Here is a 13,793-nt window from a genome sequence, read left to right on the forward strand (position 1 = left end):
AAACCACTTATCTCACCATCATCACCGTGAATATAACATCCATAATATCAAACAGAAATTACTATTTTTAATTATTAATACAGTGATTATCATATTCAGAGATGTGATAAAAAGAAAACACTCATAACAAAAAAAGTTTAGAAAATATGAATGAATGAATATATGGGGTAAATGGATAGAAACGAAAATGGATGACGGTGGTAACGGGGGCCGATGATGGTGATGGTGGTAGAGGTGATGACTGTGATAAGGTGGGGTAATGAGGTAAGCCGAATTGTAGAGTTTTAGGGGAAGAGTCGGGCTGGTTACAGTGAATTGAGAATGAGCTGGATGGATAATCCTAAAGTGAGGTGGGCTGAATATTAGAGCAAGTCCAATAGTCTCTTAACAAGTTCCTTATAAATATTATAAAATATTAACTCTTAGTGATTTAACACATGATTTTGAATTTGAACTACAACAATCCTTATCTTCATTCCTTATAATTAAAATAATAATAAATATGAATGAGGTATGGAAAAAAAAGAGAGAAAAGAACTAAAAAGAAGAGAGAAAATAATTTTTTATTGATAAAAATGAAATAAGGGATGACTTGTGGTACCTTAAAAATAAGGCATGAGTGAGGTATCTTAGTGATATAAGGAACTACCAAGACACTGTTGGACTGTAATTTTTTTATCATATTTCTTATATTTGGAGTTAAGAGTCTTTTTAACGGAGCTATTGGACTTGCTCTTAGTTTTTAGTTTGTATTTTAAGACAGTTTCTATTTGAACAGTCCCTGTAATTTAATATCTAACTCATCTTTCAAAATAATTAAACCAAGTACTCCTTTCCTTCCTAACATTAAATAATAAACCACAATCATAAGATTATATATTTAAAGAGAAAAATTGTTTGGTAGCTACTTTGGGCTTGAGGCTCAGCGTAGGCTATTGCAGACACAGTATAAAAATTAGTAGTAAAAAACAAGCCCCTTTTATAAACACCTGTTTATATTAACACATTACAACATACATACACACTTCTCTCTCTATCCTACATTATTTTCCGGTGACCGGAGTTGTCAGCACCGGTGATCAGAATTTCTCTCAATTATCCCACTACCCTCTAGCATTTGCATATACTTACATATATATTTTTTTACTTTTTTGTGTGTATATATACTGGCAGTAGATTTGTTTCATCTGGGCTGGAATCTTTTCATCAATGTGTGAAAAAGATTGCATCTTTTTCATCTTTTGGGTAATAAATCAGTTGGGTTTCAAGAATTTTCAGTTTTAGAAGTATTGGATCTTGAAGAATTAAAAAAAGATCAAATCTTGACACTTTTTGGAATCAATGTTGATGATGGTATGATACTTTTGATAAGTTGATTTGGGAAAGTTTTGATTTTTAGTATTTTTGAGTATGTGTAAGATAGAGAAGAGGGGATATATAGCAATGGGGATGAAAACATTTGGCGGTGAGGGTAAAAAAGGGATTGAGAAGTTCAAGAGTTCAATGATGTCAAGGTCTAAAATGAAGCTTTGGTTGATTAGAGCAACTACTTCAATTTTGTTGTGGACTTGTTTAGTTCAGTTGACAACTTTGGGTGAGATGTGGGGACCTAGGGTTTTGAAGGGTTGGCCTTCTTGCTTTTCTCATGAATCTGCTGCTATGGATGTTAAGATTGCGTCGACTCTTCCGGATAGAGTTCTTCCTCCCAAGAGTGAGTTTTGGTACTTGTCACATATGTGCATTTATTTTAGGTTGTTGCAGTTGTGATTTCGTGTTTTTTGGAATTGTATTAATTTTGGTTGAGTTTAATTGGGGGAAACAATAGATGAAAGAAAGTTTAATCAGAATGTATGGAAAGTTTTGCTTTATCCTTGGAACGTTGTTCATTTATTTGTTTCTAATTTGCATCTGTATGTTTATGCTTCATGTTATGCTTTGAAAACGATTGTTTATTTGGGCTAGAATGCAGGTAAATGGTAATATGAGTTAGTTGATATTTGAAGAGGATAAGGCAGATGGCTTGATCATTCGGTAGAAATATACTGATTCTTTATCTGGTTCATGCTTCATTTTAGAATTTTAGATTTTTCTTGGAAATTTAGATATATAGTATAGGTTTTTAGTTGCTTGTGATATATAGAATATTTCTTAATATCATTTGTTGCTACCTAATTTGAATGTCTCTAAGATTTTCTTGTCCTACCTTGAACTTTTGCCACTATTTTATATGCTTTGGTTTAATTGTTTTTTTTTATAATTTCAACTTAGATAAAATATACCTTGTAGTTCGATTTGGATGATTTCATTCTGATTCTATGTGATGCCACTAATACAGGGGTGTATAAGAACAATGGCTATTTGATGGTTTCATGCAATGGAGGTCTTAACCAAATGCGTGCAGCGGTGAGTGGACCAAGCTAAGCTCTGTTATAATTTAATTTTTCATTTGTATCTGAATTTCTTAAACAAGTACATGTTTATAATGCAGATATGCGACATGGTTGCTATAGCAAGATATCTAAATGTTACACTAATTGTTCCTGAGTTGGATAAAACTTCTTTCTGGGCTGATCCAAGGTTTGCAAGTTTATGTTTCCCTTCATAACCAACTCTTCCTTCCAGAAGTGTAATTACAGTTTCTATCTATATTTCTGTATGATTGGTCTTATTTATTTGTTTTTTTATTTCACATGGCAGTGAGTTTCATGACATTTTTGATGTCGACCATTTCATTTCATCCTTGAGGAACGAGGTTCGAATATTGAAGCAGCTGCCTCCCAGAATTAAGAGGAGAGTGGAACTAGGATTGTTTTACACAATGCCTCCTGTCAGTTGGTCTGACATCTCCTACTATCATAATCAAGTATGCCATTTGACGTTTTTTTACTTCCTTTTATGTTAAAACTTCTTCTGTTGATGTTAATAGTATTTGTTTATGGTCCATGCAGATTCTTCCTTTGATCCAGAAATACAAAATTGTGCATTTGAATAGGACTGATGCCCGGCTTGCCAACAATGGTCAGCCACTAGAGATGCAAAAGCTTCGATGCCGAGTAAACTTCAGTGCTCTGAGATTTACTACTCAGATAGAGGAGTTAGGAAGGAAGGTAATCAAGCTTTTAAGGCAGAATGGTCCTTTCCTAGTACTTCATCTCAGATATGAAATGGACATGTTAGCATTTTCGGGTTGCAACCAAGGATGCAGCAACGAAGAAGTAGACGAGTTAACACGAATGAGGTGCCCTTAAATACTTATCATCCACAATGCATCATAATTGTTATTTTGACTCCTTTTTCACATGTTTAGTACAATGCCTCAACAGATATGCCTACCCATGGTGGAAAGAAAAAATCATAAATTCTGACTTGAAAAGAAAGGATGGTCTATGCCCATTAACCCCCGAGGAAACTGCTCTTACACTACGGGCACTGGACATTGATCGGGACATCCAAATTTATATTGCAGCTGGAGAGATATATGGCGGAGAAAAACGAATGGCTAGTCTTACTGCTGCTTATCCAAAAGTGGTCAGTAGTGACTGCAAAAAAAAAAAATTCGAGTCGTGTACTCGTTAGATATATAGTTCACTGATGCATTTCCTATAACAGGTCAGGAAGGAAACTCTTTTGGGATCATCAGACCTTGGATATTTCCAGAATCACTCTTCTCAGATGGCAGCACTGGATTATCTTGTTTCACTGGAGAGTGATATTTTTATTCCTACATATGATGGAAACATGGCCAAAGTAGTTGAAGGCCACCGGAGGTACTTGTTTATTGTTTGGTTTTATACAAAATATCTGCTTGTTTTTTGCTTTGTGAAAAATTATATTTTCAGCTGAAACTTGTAAGCAAAAACTTAAAAAATAATACCTCTCTTGATGAGTAAAAATTGGCACTATGAACCAAATAACAAGTGTATTTATGTGGTTACAGAGTGCTTTTAGTTCTATTACAGGTTACGAGCTTTAGTAATTTGTTTGGTCATGTTAATCACTTGAGAGAAAAAAATGCTAATTTCCATTTGTTTTTGTTTTTTCCCAGATTCCTTGGTTTTAGAAAGACGATATTATTGGATAGAAAGCTATTAGTTGATTTAATAGATCAATACAATCACGGATCCTTAAATTGGGATGAATTCTCTAGTGCTGTTAAGGAAGTACATTCAGATCGCATGGGGAACCCCACTAAAAGATTGGTGATTGCAGACAGACCTAAAGAGGAAGATTACTTTTATGCCAACCCTGATGAATGCTTGCAATCATCAGAACCGTCAGTAGAAAGATTAGATATCTTATAAATGCCAGGGGAACGCTTTGTTAGTTTGACTAGTGGACTGCAATGAGAATCTACCACTATTGGGGATAAAAGTTCTGTTATCACTAAATCATCACAGAAGGAGAATCTTGTTTTGAGGAGGCAATTTAAAAGATGGCAAGGAATATGTGGTTTTGCCATTGAAGAGGATCAACGGGACCAGGTGTAGTTTCATGTACACAACCTTAGTTATGTTAAATATCTAATAATTTGATTCCTGTATAGAAGATACCCTGCCATTGCAGGGTTATATTAAACTTGACCGCCGTCAGTGTGCACAAATGGATACATGATTAGTCCTTATTCATTTTGACATGCGGTTTTTGAAGACACGCTATTGAATATATACATATCATGAAAATTATTTATCTTCTTACATGGGTTTCTCTTTTGTTTGGTTATCATGCATGCTGGTATTGGTAGTATCGTGGAGTTGGAGAAATGGTTCCTTTTTTCTTGGGTTTATAAGCCAAGAAAATGAACCCCAGGCCCCATTTCTACACCTAAATTTCCCTGTCCAAGGCAATTTCTACTCTAGTAAGGAAATTTGAAAGAATAATTATAAAAGAATTAACAGCTCATCTGAAGTGCATTTTCATCATTTGTTTTCCCCAAGTCATTGTCGAAAAGTGTATTAAAAGGGAGATAGACGTGATTAGCATTCTGTCTTGAGGGGAAAAAAGTGAGGCATGGGTGATTAGGGTTATGTTTTGGCTAGCTATTACTTGATTATTAAGGGAAATTATGTCATCCTGCATATACTCAGCTAGTTTTTGCCCTTGAGGCATGCTATTGTCAATTTCCAATTCGCACAAAATGCTACATGGAATAGCGCACAGTCATTAATTTTGATGTCAGCAATACGCGAAGTGCAAATAAGCTGAGCAAGCGCTCTTTCGATGCTTTTCTTTGTATATCACTTCTCGACATCATCTACCATCACTTTGCTGTAGATGGAAATGGGGGGTAGGAATGTAGAAGTAGGTGACAAGGGAATTGTATGTGGAAATTGATAGGCGTGGGTGGTGTTTGAAATGTTCATAGAAAGCAAACTTTGATAGCACAGCATATTGTCTGAGTGGAGTCCCATAATGATGTAGAAATGCCACCCTTAAACTTTTTCTAATTATCACCCAATAATTCTGTGGCCACTCATAATCCCAACTACTATCACAACACATACAAAAATACATAGTGCCTTATTATGTGGTGATACCAAGGAAAGGGTTGTAGCCAGAATAAAATGGACATAATCCCTCATTATATGGGTTGAAGATCTAATAATCAAAACTTTTGATAATCCACATGTATTATTGTTTAAATTAGTCTCAAGTGATCCAAGAAGCCTAGAGGAAATACCCCTAGTTATACAGATCCCTAAGCACTAGACAGCTACTGGTAATTTTATGTTCTTAAGCTTTAGTCTTACTCCAGTGGGTGGTAAACAAGTCACACTGCAACACAGGCCGTTTACCAACGTGCGTTCAGCGACTCAACCAAAACTTTTTTTTCAAGGAAGCACAGAATTACGTTTGGTTTATGGTTAATGAGTCCGTTTAACGAGAATCGGAACCTCAATAGCATGTGTTAGTGTTTCAATAGCGACTTAGTATTGGGAATGATTTACCTAAATCATTCATGTTTAACATTTAGGATATCATATCATCCCCGTATCATTTCCGTTTCCCATTCTAAGTACCACCGGTCTAAACGCTCCGTTTCCCATTCTAAGTACCACCCCCCTTGTTTGTGTCTGACTTTAGTACATGAACTTGGGTAACATTTTATAAAAATGGAATAGATCACCTGATCCCGTGATAATTGCTTAGTGTTTCGAAGGCCAGAATATTATTATAAATATTCGAACTTAATAGCACAACCCAAACGCCAAGTGAGCGTTGGGCTTACGTTGGGCTTTGGTGCATAAAGTGTAGCAGTTCACAAACTTTTGTATTATTAACAACTAGCTGAAGTTGAAATTCTTAACAACTAGTATAACGTATGTTTTTAATCAATTGTCATCTACATGTGATTGGAAAGTACAGAAACAAACTCAGGCAAGGGTTCATGAAACCTCCCCGGAAGGAATCCTTAAAATAAATTATAAAAAGCAGCTTCGCAACATTAACATGGAAGCATCTACATTGGTAAACAATTGTTTGTTAGAGAAAAACTGAGCATTATCCCAGCAATTTTGTGACATTATAAATATTAAGAGAAAGATAAGTAACACTGGATGTACACAAGATCTGCTGGGTTGATTTTCTTTGATCAAGAGATATGAATGTAACGCGCCAGCACCGGAAAGAAGAATCCCAAAAATGAATTAATCGAATGAATAAAACTTGACAAGCGTGCTAGCTTCTGCCTGTTTTAAGTCTCTTAAAGGCTTGTTCAGGTTCACCTCCACCACTGGCAAGTCTTGGTTGCAGCATTGTTTGATTGTTAGAATGAAGATTATCGGTCTGTTAAATTGATTTTGTGAGTTATTTTCTCCAGGCATGAAGTACTTACATTAACCAAACATTAACAATATTCAGTAGGAAAATGAATAGAAGGGGAGAAGCCAAGTACCTGAACAATTGGTGTTAAAGGATTCAAGGCACTATTTGCTCGGTTACCAATATCGATCTGCACCGAGATGCTGGCCTGTGACAAATCCACTCCAGAACTTTGCAAAGATTGTGTAAGAGTATTCAACAACCTGCTTAAGAGGTAATACATGTTAGTGATGGAGCCAAGGCAAACTGTCAAGAATACAATGAGAATAAAATTATTACATGGTGACGAGATTACTAGTCAGGGGATTTTTTATATTTTGATTGCCTAAACAAATTTTATAAGCCTTGGCTTTAGCTAGTTGAAAGTATTCAAAGGAATGCAGAAAGCTGGATAAACGGCAACAAGGTCTAGACTCTAGATACATGCATATATTTGTGGCCTTAGGCAATGACCACTTTGAATGTCAAGATAGTACTAGCTTATAACCTAATACTATCAAATTTAATAAGTGGCGTAAATCTTACCCTTGGGAGTAGACACTTGAGATGCTAATTGTTCCACTTTCAATTGTTACTTCCTGGTTTTTTAGCTTCTCGCTTACAGTATTGGAGTCTATTGTACAAGGTTTTCTCTGCCACAATTGTGGATGAGACTGGGATGTCCCAATATCTGTATTAGATGTTACTCGAGGTGGTAGCAGGACTGCTGCACTGCTACTACCTTCATGTGAGTACATGGTTTGCGGCAGTGGCAAGGAGAGAGGCAGCCCATTTTCTGCTGGTCTACGACGATGATCCATATTCCTTGAAGTATCGGCGGTGCATAGGTCATTGTCTATTAGGCCCTGCGCACCCAGTGGCATTGTTGAGGATACATTTGTGTTGGCTCCATCAAACTTTGCAGCAAACACTGATGCAGGACCAGATACACATTTTATACCACCAGATTGATCATCAAAATCTTCAACTGTTCTATGGCCCTTTTTCTGCTTGAAAAGGGATGGAAGAATTACTATAAGTATTTAGAAGCAAATTATCAACTCATACTCTCATTAGTTCTGTAGAATGTAGGAGGGTATTAGTGGTGTTTACACTATCATGGGGGGTCTAGCTCATGAAATATGATTTACAATTCTAACAGACCAAAAGAAAATTAAGTACAAAATCAACAATTATTTTACCCATGGCATAATCTTTGGGGGTTCATGCGACCATCCCTGGTATGGGTCCTCATACTTGTGCACTTTCTCCTGTAGAAACTGAATGTACTCGATAACCTGTAAAAAGAATCAAGGTTTAGTGACTGTTATATTAAGATAGGAGAAGGGAAAAAAAGTAGATAAAGTTCAACAAGATAATATGAAAATTTAAATTTATCCCATACTTCTAATAAGAATGATGCCTTGTCTCTCTTCTGGTCGCCATGAGGAATAAGCCCTCTCAACATCTGAAATCTGCATAAAGTACTTTAACATCAGAAAATTAGCGAAGTAATACTCAAAGGAAACAAGCCAAGAGTCCAGGACATCAGCAAAAAAATGTTACTTAAACTTTAAATTCTGTTTGCAGGCATAATGTATAGACCATGCAGGATTGCTAAACATGCCTATCATTGATCTTGCTCCTTCTGCGCTGCTCTGTTGCAGAATGTTTTGATCTCGCGGTGTTAGGCTTCTGGTCAGTGTCCTTTCCATCGACTTGAATTGACATATTACCTATGAAAACAAAGGTTTCAGGACTATTTATTTTTGAGACAAGGGTATATGCATCCTCTGTGCGAGTAAAAGACCTCTATGGTGGGGAGATGGCTCCTTCTTTATAACAAAGACATCATCATCTTCATCCTCATCTTCATGGCTACTCTTAGCTGATTTTATCATGTCCATGAAGCTTTGCTTCTTCGAAAATGATTGCCTGTTTGCGTTGCCATATTTAAAATCAATAACCGAGAAAATACCACGAATGAGTACTAAAGTCTAAATAAGAATGTGGATGGAGAGGACTCAATACTGACTGTGAAGATGATAGCGAGCTGAATGCTTTATTGAGAAAGCTATGGCTGGACGATGACTGTGATGGTCGTTCCCTCGAAGTTTCCCATTGTCCGCCTACATTTACCCCCGCATCTGCTAATTACAAATACAGCTTCAATCAGTAGCCGCAAACTTTAGTTCTACCCTACTTAAACCTATAATAAGACTGCATTTTATGTGTACTATTTACTGCAGTAGCCACTGGCAATGACTAGATATCGTAAACTAGTACTTGCACTTTTTCTAATAAATCTTTTAAAAGGTCTGGGAATTCATGAGATGAAGCGGGTAAATTTTGATTCCAAAATTTGGAGGCTATATTCTGTTTCATAATTTTCAACATACTGTAGCTCTTTTAATGAGATTCTCTTGCTGCATAGGACTTCAGTTCGGTTCATCAACTTTTGTTGTATACAAGTAACGAATATTAATCATTTTCCAATAAATAAGGCAAGATGCAAACATCATCCAATAAATCATTAAAGATGCAAAGATCAGTCACAAATATTGATAATTCTGTAAAAGGCAATTACAAAAACGTCAAAGAGGACTCTCATTCTGGACAGAAAGCCGGAGTATGTGGACATATGCAGGTGTAATAGAAACATGCATATGCTGCCTAACTCCATAGACTCCAGCTGGAAGATTATTACATGCACATGCATCTGAAACCGGCTATGAGAAACTCCAATAGAATATCCAATTGTATCCAAACAAAATAAAGAGGAAGAAGACTCTATTTTTCAAGTGCATGTGCATGGACTTATACTCCAATATGATTGTTAAATTTATTATTAGTACTTTAAAAGAACATATGGAAGCTTGACAATGAAAAAAAAAGATAATACTATTATAATACCTCTTACAGCATGTCTTTCTTTAACTGCAAAATTATTCTCCTTCCCTGTCTGTCCCTTATTCATTGTAGCAGATTCATCCCACAAGGTAAATCCACTCCCTGTATACGAACTGCAGTTCGAATTGCCATCATTTCTATCACTACTACTTGCTTGTGCTTGTGGAGCAGCTGCATTAAGCAAGACACCTTCTGGCTTTGGTACTCTTTGATTGAGATATGAAATGTGACTTATACTGTAAGTTCCTATTCCTCCCGGAAGAATGTGCTCCATTGAAGTTGTGATTGGTGGAGGAATCAGTGGCCTAGACTTTTCTGTAGGCTGTTTTACGCTATTTACATCTTTGGATATGTCCTCAGTCTCTGCTCGTTCACCTTGTTGCAAGAAGTCATGCGTTTTCAGGATTCCCCCTGATTAGTAATTAAGGCACCTGATTAATTTATAACTAATCACAAAATAGATTTACTTATTATATCTACCAATAGATAGTATTGTCAGCAACTCAGTGCCACACTACAAATGCAAATTTCAGGACCTTATCAGCTGAATTTCAGGCTTCATACAGACTACACAAACATATGCTTGGACCAAGGTAAAAAACAGACAACTATATTTCTGCACATTTTTTCTATATGTGTTATGCAACTTCTTCGACGGTGTAAACAATCCATGTGGCATGCATGATCAGGGAGAGCGAGAAAAATATTGCTATACCAAGAATATTTAGGTACGTCATACGTGTATATCACATTTTTGTTGTGCCATCTCGATTTTATCTGCTGTTCGCCTATGGCGCGAAGCTATCTTTAATAATAAAATTGAATAAAGATTTAATAGCTGCTAAGAAATGTTTTTGATACAAGACAAAGTGAGCTTGATGCTGGTACTTTTGGGTAGATCTGGGAAATAGGAATTTTTATTTGTATTCGGGGGCAGTAACAGTAGAAGGGAAGGCTGCCCACGTGACTCCTAACTTTATCACAGTACAGCACCAAGCATTAACGTTAGTACACAGACTCACTGTGTGAAAATGTGAATTCAAGTCCCAATTCTCTGTCATCCTGTGTGTACAGTTTCCTGTAATTACACTGACAATATACCTATACTTATTATTTACTATAATTATGATACCGTTAAATCGTATATTGTGAGTTCGATTTTAGCTTGATATATAACATTTTTAGGGAAATAATTTTTCTACTCTTTTGCATGAAAACACTAAAATATTTAAACTGTTATATTACTTGGTGTCAATCTTAAAAGGAATTGCATTTGCATGGCTTTGGATATGTGATTTCCATGCATTTCAGCAATTGCATGTTCATCCCCTTCATTATATAGTCTATGTCAATCACTTCTATCTTTTCCTACCTTTATGTCCCACTAGCCCAACAGCCACCACCAAATATTAAAATAATATATTACTCCCAAATATGCACAGTATTAAAGTAAATAAATTCTTCAAATTTTATACAGTAGTGAAGTAACAATAATAACTTGGAAGAAATTTCCAATTTAAGTAAAGATGAAACCAATCTCTTCACAAGTCATAGTTCAACTAAAATCTTGTATAAAGTCAATCTGTCAGCTTTCAAAGAAGAAGATAACAAGGTCATTATCTCATTTTTAAAACGTGATTAATAGAAGATTATAACATAATCATGATATGAGAGTACTTAGCTTTCATGTACAGGAAAGGTAGATAATAACAGCGCCAGAGTTGTAATTAATTATCTATCGAAATACTTAAGATCTGGACCATAGATAAGAGATTAAAAGATTCAATTAGTCACATTCATGAGTACAAATTTTAAATTAGGTATGATCTGTTGAATGAATGTATTCAAAAGTGAAAAAAATAATCTATACAAAAAATAGACGCAAATTTTATCTCTTACAGTATTTGATAATATTAACTTGTGAGTGAAATTACCTCACTGAAACACACAACTTGTTGCTGAAGCAATTTGAGTGGTAAAATAGCTAAGTAATACTATGAAAAACAAAGGTTTTTCTAGGATATTTTTATGATCACATACTAAACACTAAATCATATAATTTTGATTTATTTTGATGGATTTAGTTTTTGTGTACGCAAGTAGGTTCAGAGCTACCAAAAAACAGAAGCCGGTCAAAATTAGCTAAAGTTTAGTGCTTAATATATGCTCATAGAGACACACACTAGAAAATTTGAAAAAAAATAATATCTTAATAATATTTTGTAAATCAAACAAACCCATGGCCCCAGATCCAAATTCATAAATTACGAAATAAATGGGGTCACGGGTACATTAACAACACCACTAGTGCGTGTGCGTGTTACAGTACAGATTATAATCTCTCCCTTTCTTCATACTCGGACGACGCTGACACGCAGACCAGCATACAAGGTCTGAGTTTTTATGTGTGCTGGATCTCTTAAATATAATTTGGTTGCGAAAATTTCGAATTTGATTTCCTCCTAAGTTTATATAATCCTAAGATACCAATTGCTCGAAAAGATGGAGTATTTAGCTAGCTATACAGGTACATTCTCCAACGCAAAACAGTAATTATTTCACACGAAAAAAGACTAATCACGTTTACCATAAAATTACAAGAAATTACCTTGAGATGTTATTGGATCTTGCTGCACTGGTGAATAAAGTGAAAGAAAATCGTGTGTAGGTTTCCTACCTGGGCTTGTTTCAATAAAACCACATACTATTAATTAGCAATCACAATTTCATAATTTCACATATATATTTGATATTTATGTACATGACAATTTCATTACCTTGATTCCCACATGGACGAGGCTGAGGCAATTCCATCAATAACTCAATATTACAATTCTCCGGCCGAAATTCACTTTTGGAGTTTCGCAATGTTATACAGATCAAATTATCAGATCTGCGGCTCTAGTATCAGTTTTAGCGCCCTCTCTACTTAAAACATCATATACGCATTTCACTCCTGATTTTTTCCATGAATTTGCAGCTCCGAGATAATTACTCTGTCAACAAAATTAGAAATAATTGTATACCTTCCTAGCGGTGAATCATACTACAAATTTACGATAAAAAAATTTCAAAAACATAGATTTAACAGATAAAAGTAAGTCATTTACGACGGAAAACTTTCGACAAATTTACTATGAAGAGATAATAGAATTACTCACAGCAATGATATAGTATGAAACAAGTTAATAATACCTGAGATAAATTTTGCGAAATTCAGCAGCTGTAGAGGCAAAAATTCAATCAGTGAAACGTGGCGCTCAAGTGATCAAAGAACCAGAATTCAAGTTGTTGCGTTCAAGTTAACGACAACTATGTGAACATAAACATATGTGTTTGTGTTTGGAAAGTGGAGATGAACACACAAGGCCGGAGAGAATTGTGGTCTTAAACTTTCTCTTTCTAAATACTATGTTTGTGTGTATATATAGGCGGGGTGTTATGTGTGTAGGTTTTTTTTATAACGGTGTTTATAACTTTCGGGAGTTTTGGTACGGGAAATAACGGAGTTTAGCTAACGACGTTGCGGCGGAGTGAACGACGTTTGGGTTTGGGTAACGGGGGAAACGTTTAGTTGGATTTAAAATATGTAGTGTATGTGTTGGTTTTAGTTGTTTTGTTTATTGTCTTTGGTGATCCCGATTACTACTTATTTTAGTGGTGGTGCTTTCTTTAATCTACACAATTTATTACTTCGAAGCTGTCTTTTTTATTCTTTTGTTTAGTTTAACACCACTCTTGTTTTTTCTAATCTACATTACTAATTACAGAGCTCCACCATCTGGGAAGTTTCTTCCGAAATATTTACTATATATTATTTGCACCTGAAAATTGTTTCTCAATAATCCCCGAATGCTAATATGTCATTTGTAAAATTGAAAATACTTTCTCGAATACATTTATATCAAGGTTAATCGAACTTATTTAGTTACTTTTTTAAATTTTGAATAATTAATTAATTTTTCGAATACTCATTTTTAACATCTGAGTACTTATTTAAATTGTCCACCTCTAATTTTCGAATACTCATATAAATACACGTCATAGTTAATCAATTTTTAAAACACTGTCATCAAATCAAATTA

At 35.2% G+C, this 13,793-nt stretch overlaps 2 protein-coding genes across 3 annotated transcripts; one reads left to right on the top strand and one right to left on the bottom strand.

The window, feature by feature from the left end:
* The first annotated feature begins 965 nt into the window (after positions 1–965).
* On the top strand, positions 966–4,694 carry LOC141711978 (rhamnogalacturonan I rhamnosyltransferase 1-like). The gene is made up of 8 exons (XM_074514720.1): positions 966–1,711; positions 2,336–2,403; positions 2,489–2,577; positions 2,698–2,863; positions 2,949–3,238; positions 3,324–3,528; positions 3,610–3,767; positions 4,046–4,694. The coding sequence occupies exons 1-8, from the start codon at positions 1,411–1,413 to the stop codon at positions 4,299–4,301; spliced, it is 1,533 nt and encodes a 510-aa protein (XP_074370821.1). The 5' UTR covers positions 966–1,410; the 3' UTR covers positions 4,302–4,694.
* Positions 4,695–6,286: 1,592 nt separating this feature from the next.
* On the bottom strand, positions 6,287–13,196 carry LOC141711979 (transcription factor BIM1). Of its 2 annotated transcripts, none has more exons than XM_074514721.1 (12): positions 12,904–13,196; positions 12,486–12,704; positions 12,317–12,385; positions 9,712–10,119; positions 8,834–8,948; positions 8,609–8,733; positions 8,426–8,534; positions 8,204–8,273; positions 8,001–8,096; positions 7,345–7,805; positions 6,893–7,022; positions 6,287–6,783 (listed from the first exon to the last, which is right to left on the bottom strand). In XM_074514721.1, the coding sequence occupies exons 2-12, from the start codon at positions 12,520–12,522 to the stop codon at positions 6,676–6,678; spliced, it is 1,728 nt and encodes a 575-aa protein (XP_074370822.1). In that variant the 5' UTR covers positions 12,523–12,704; positions 12,904–13,196; the 3' UTR covers positions 6,287–6,675. The 2 variants fall into 2 exon arrangements, with proteins under 2 accessions (XP_074370822.1, XP_074370823.1); XM_074514722.1 differs by having other exon boundaries at positions 8,834–8,945; positions 12,904–13,167.
* Between the last annotated feature and the right edge of the window lie 597 nt (positions 13,197–13,793).

This window comes from Apium graveolens, chromosome 3 (assembly GCF_009905375.1).
Source record: "Apium graveolens cultivar Ventura chromosome 3, ASM990537v1, whole genome shotgun sequence".
NCBI classification, from domain to species: domain Eukaryota; kingdom Viridiplantae; phylum Streptophyta; class Magnoliopsida; order Apiales; family Apiaceae; genus Apium; species Apium graveolens.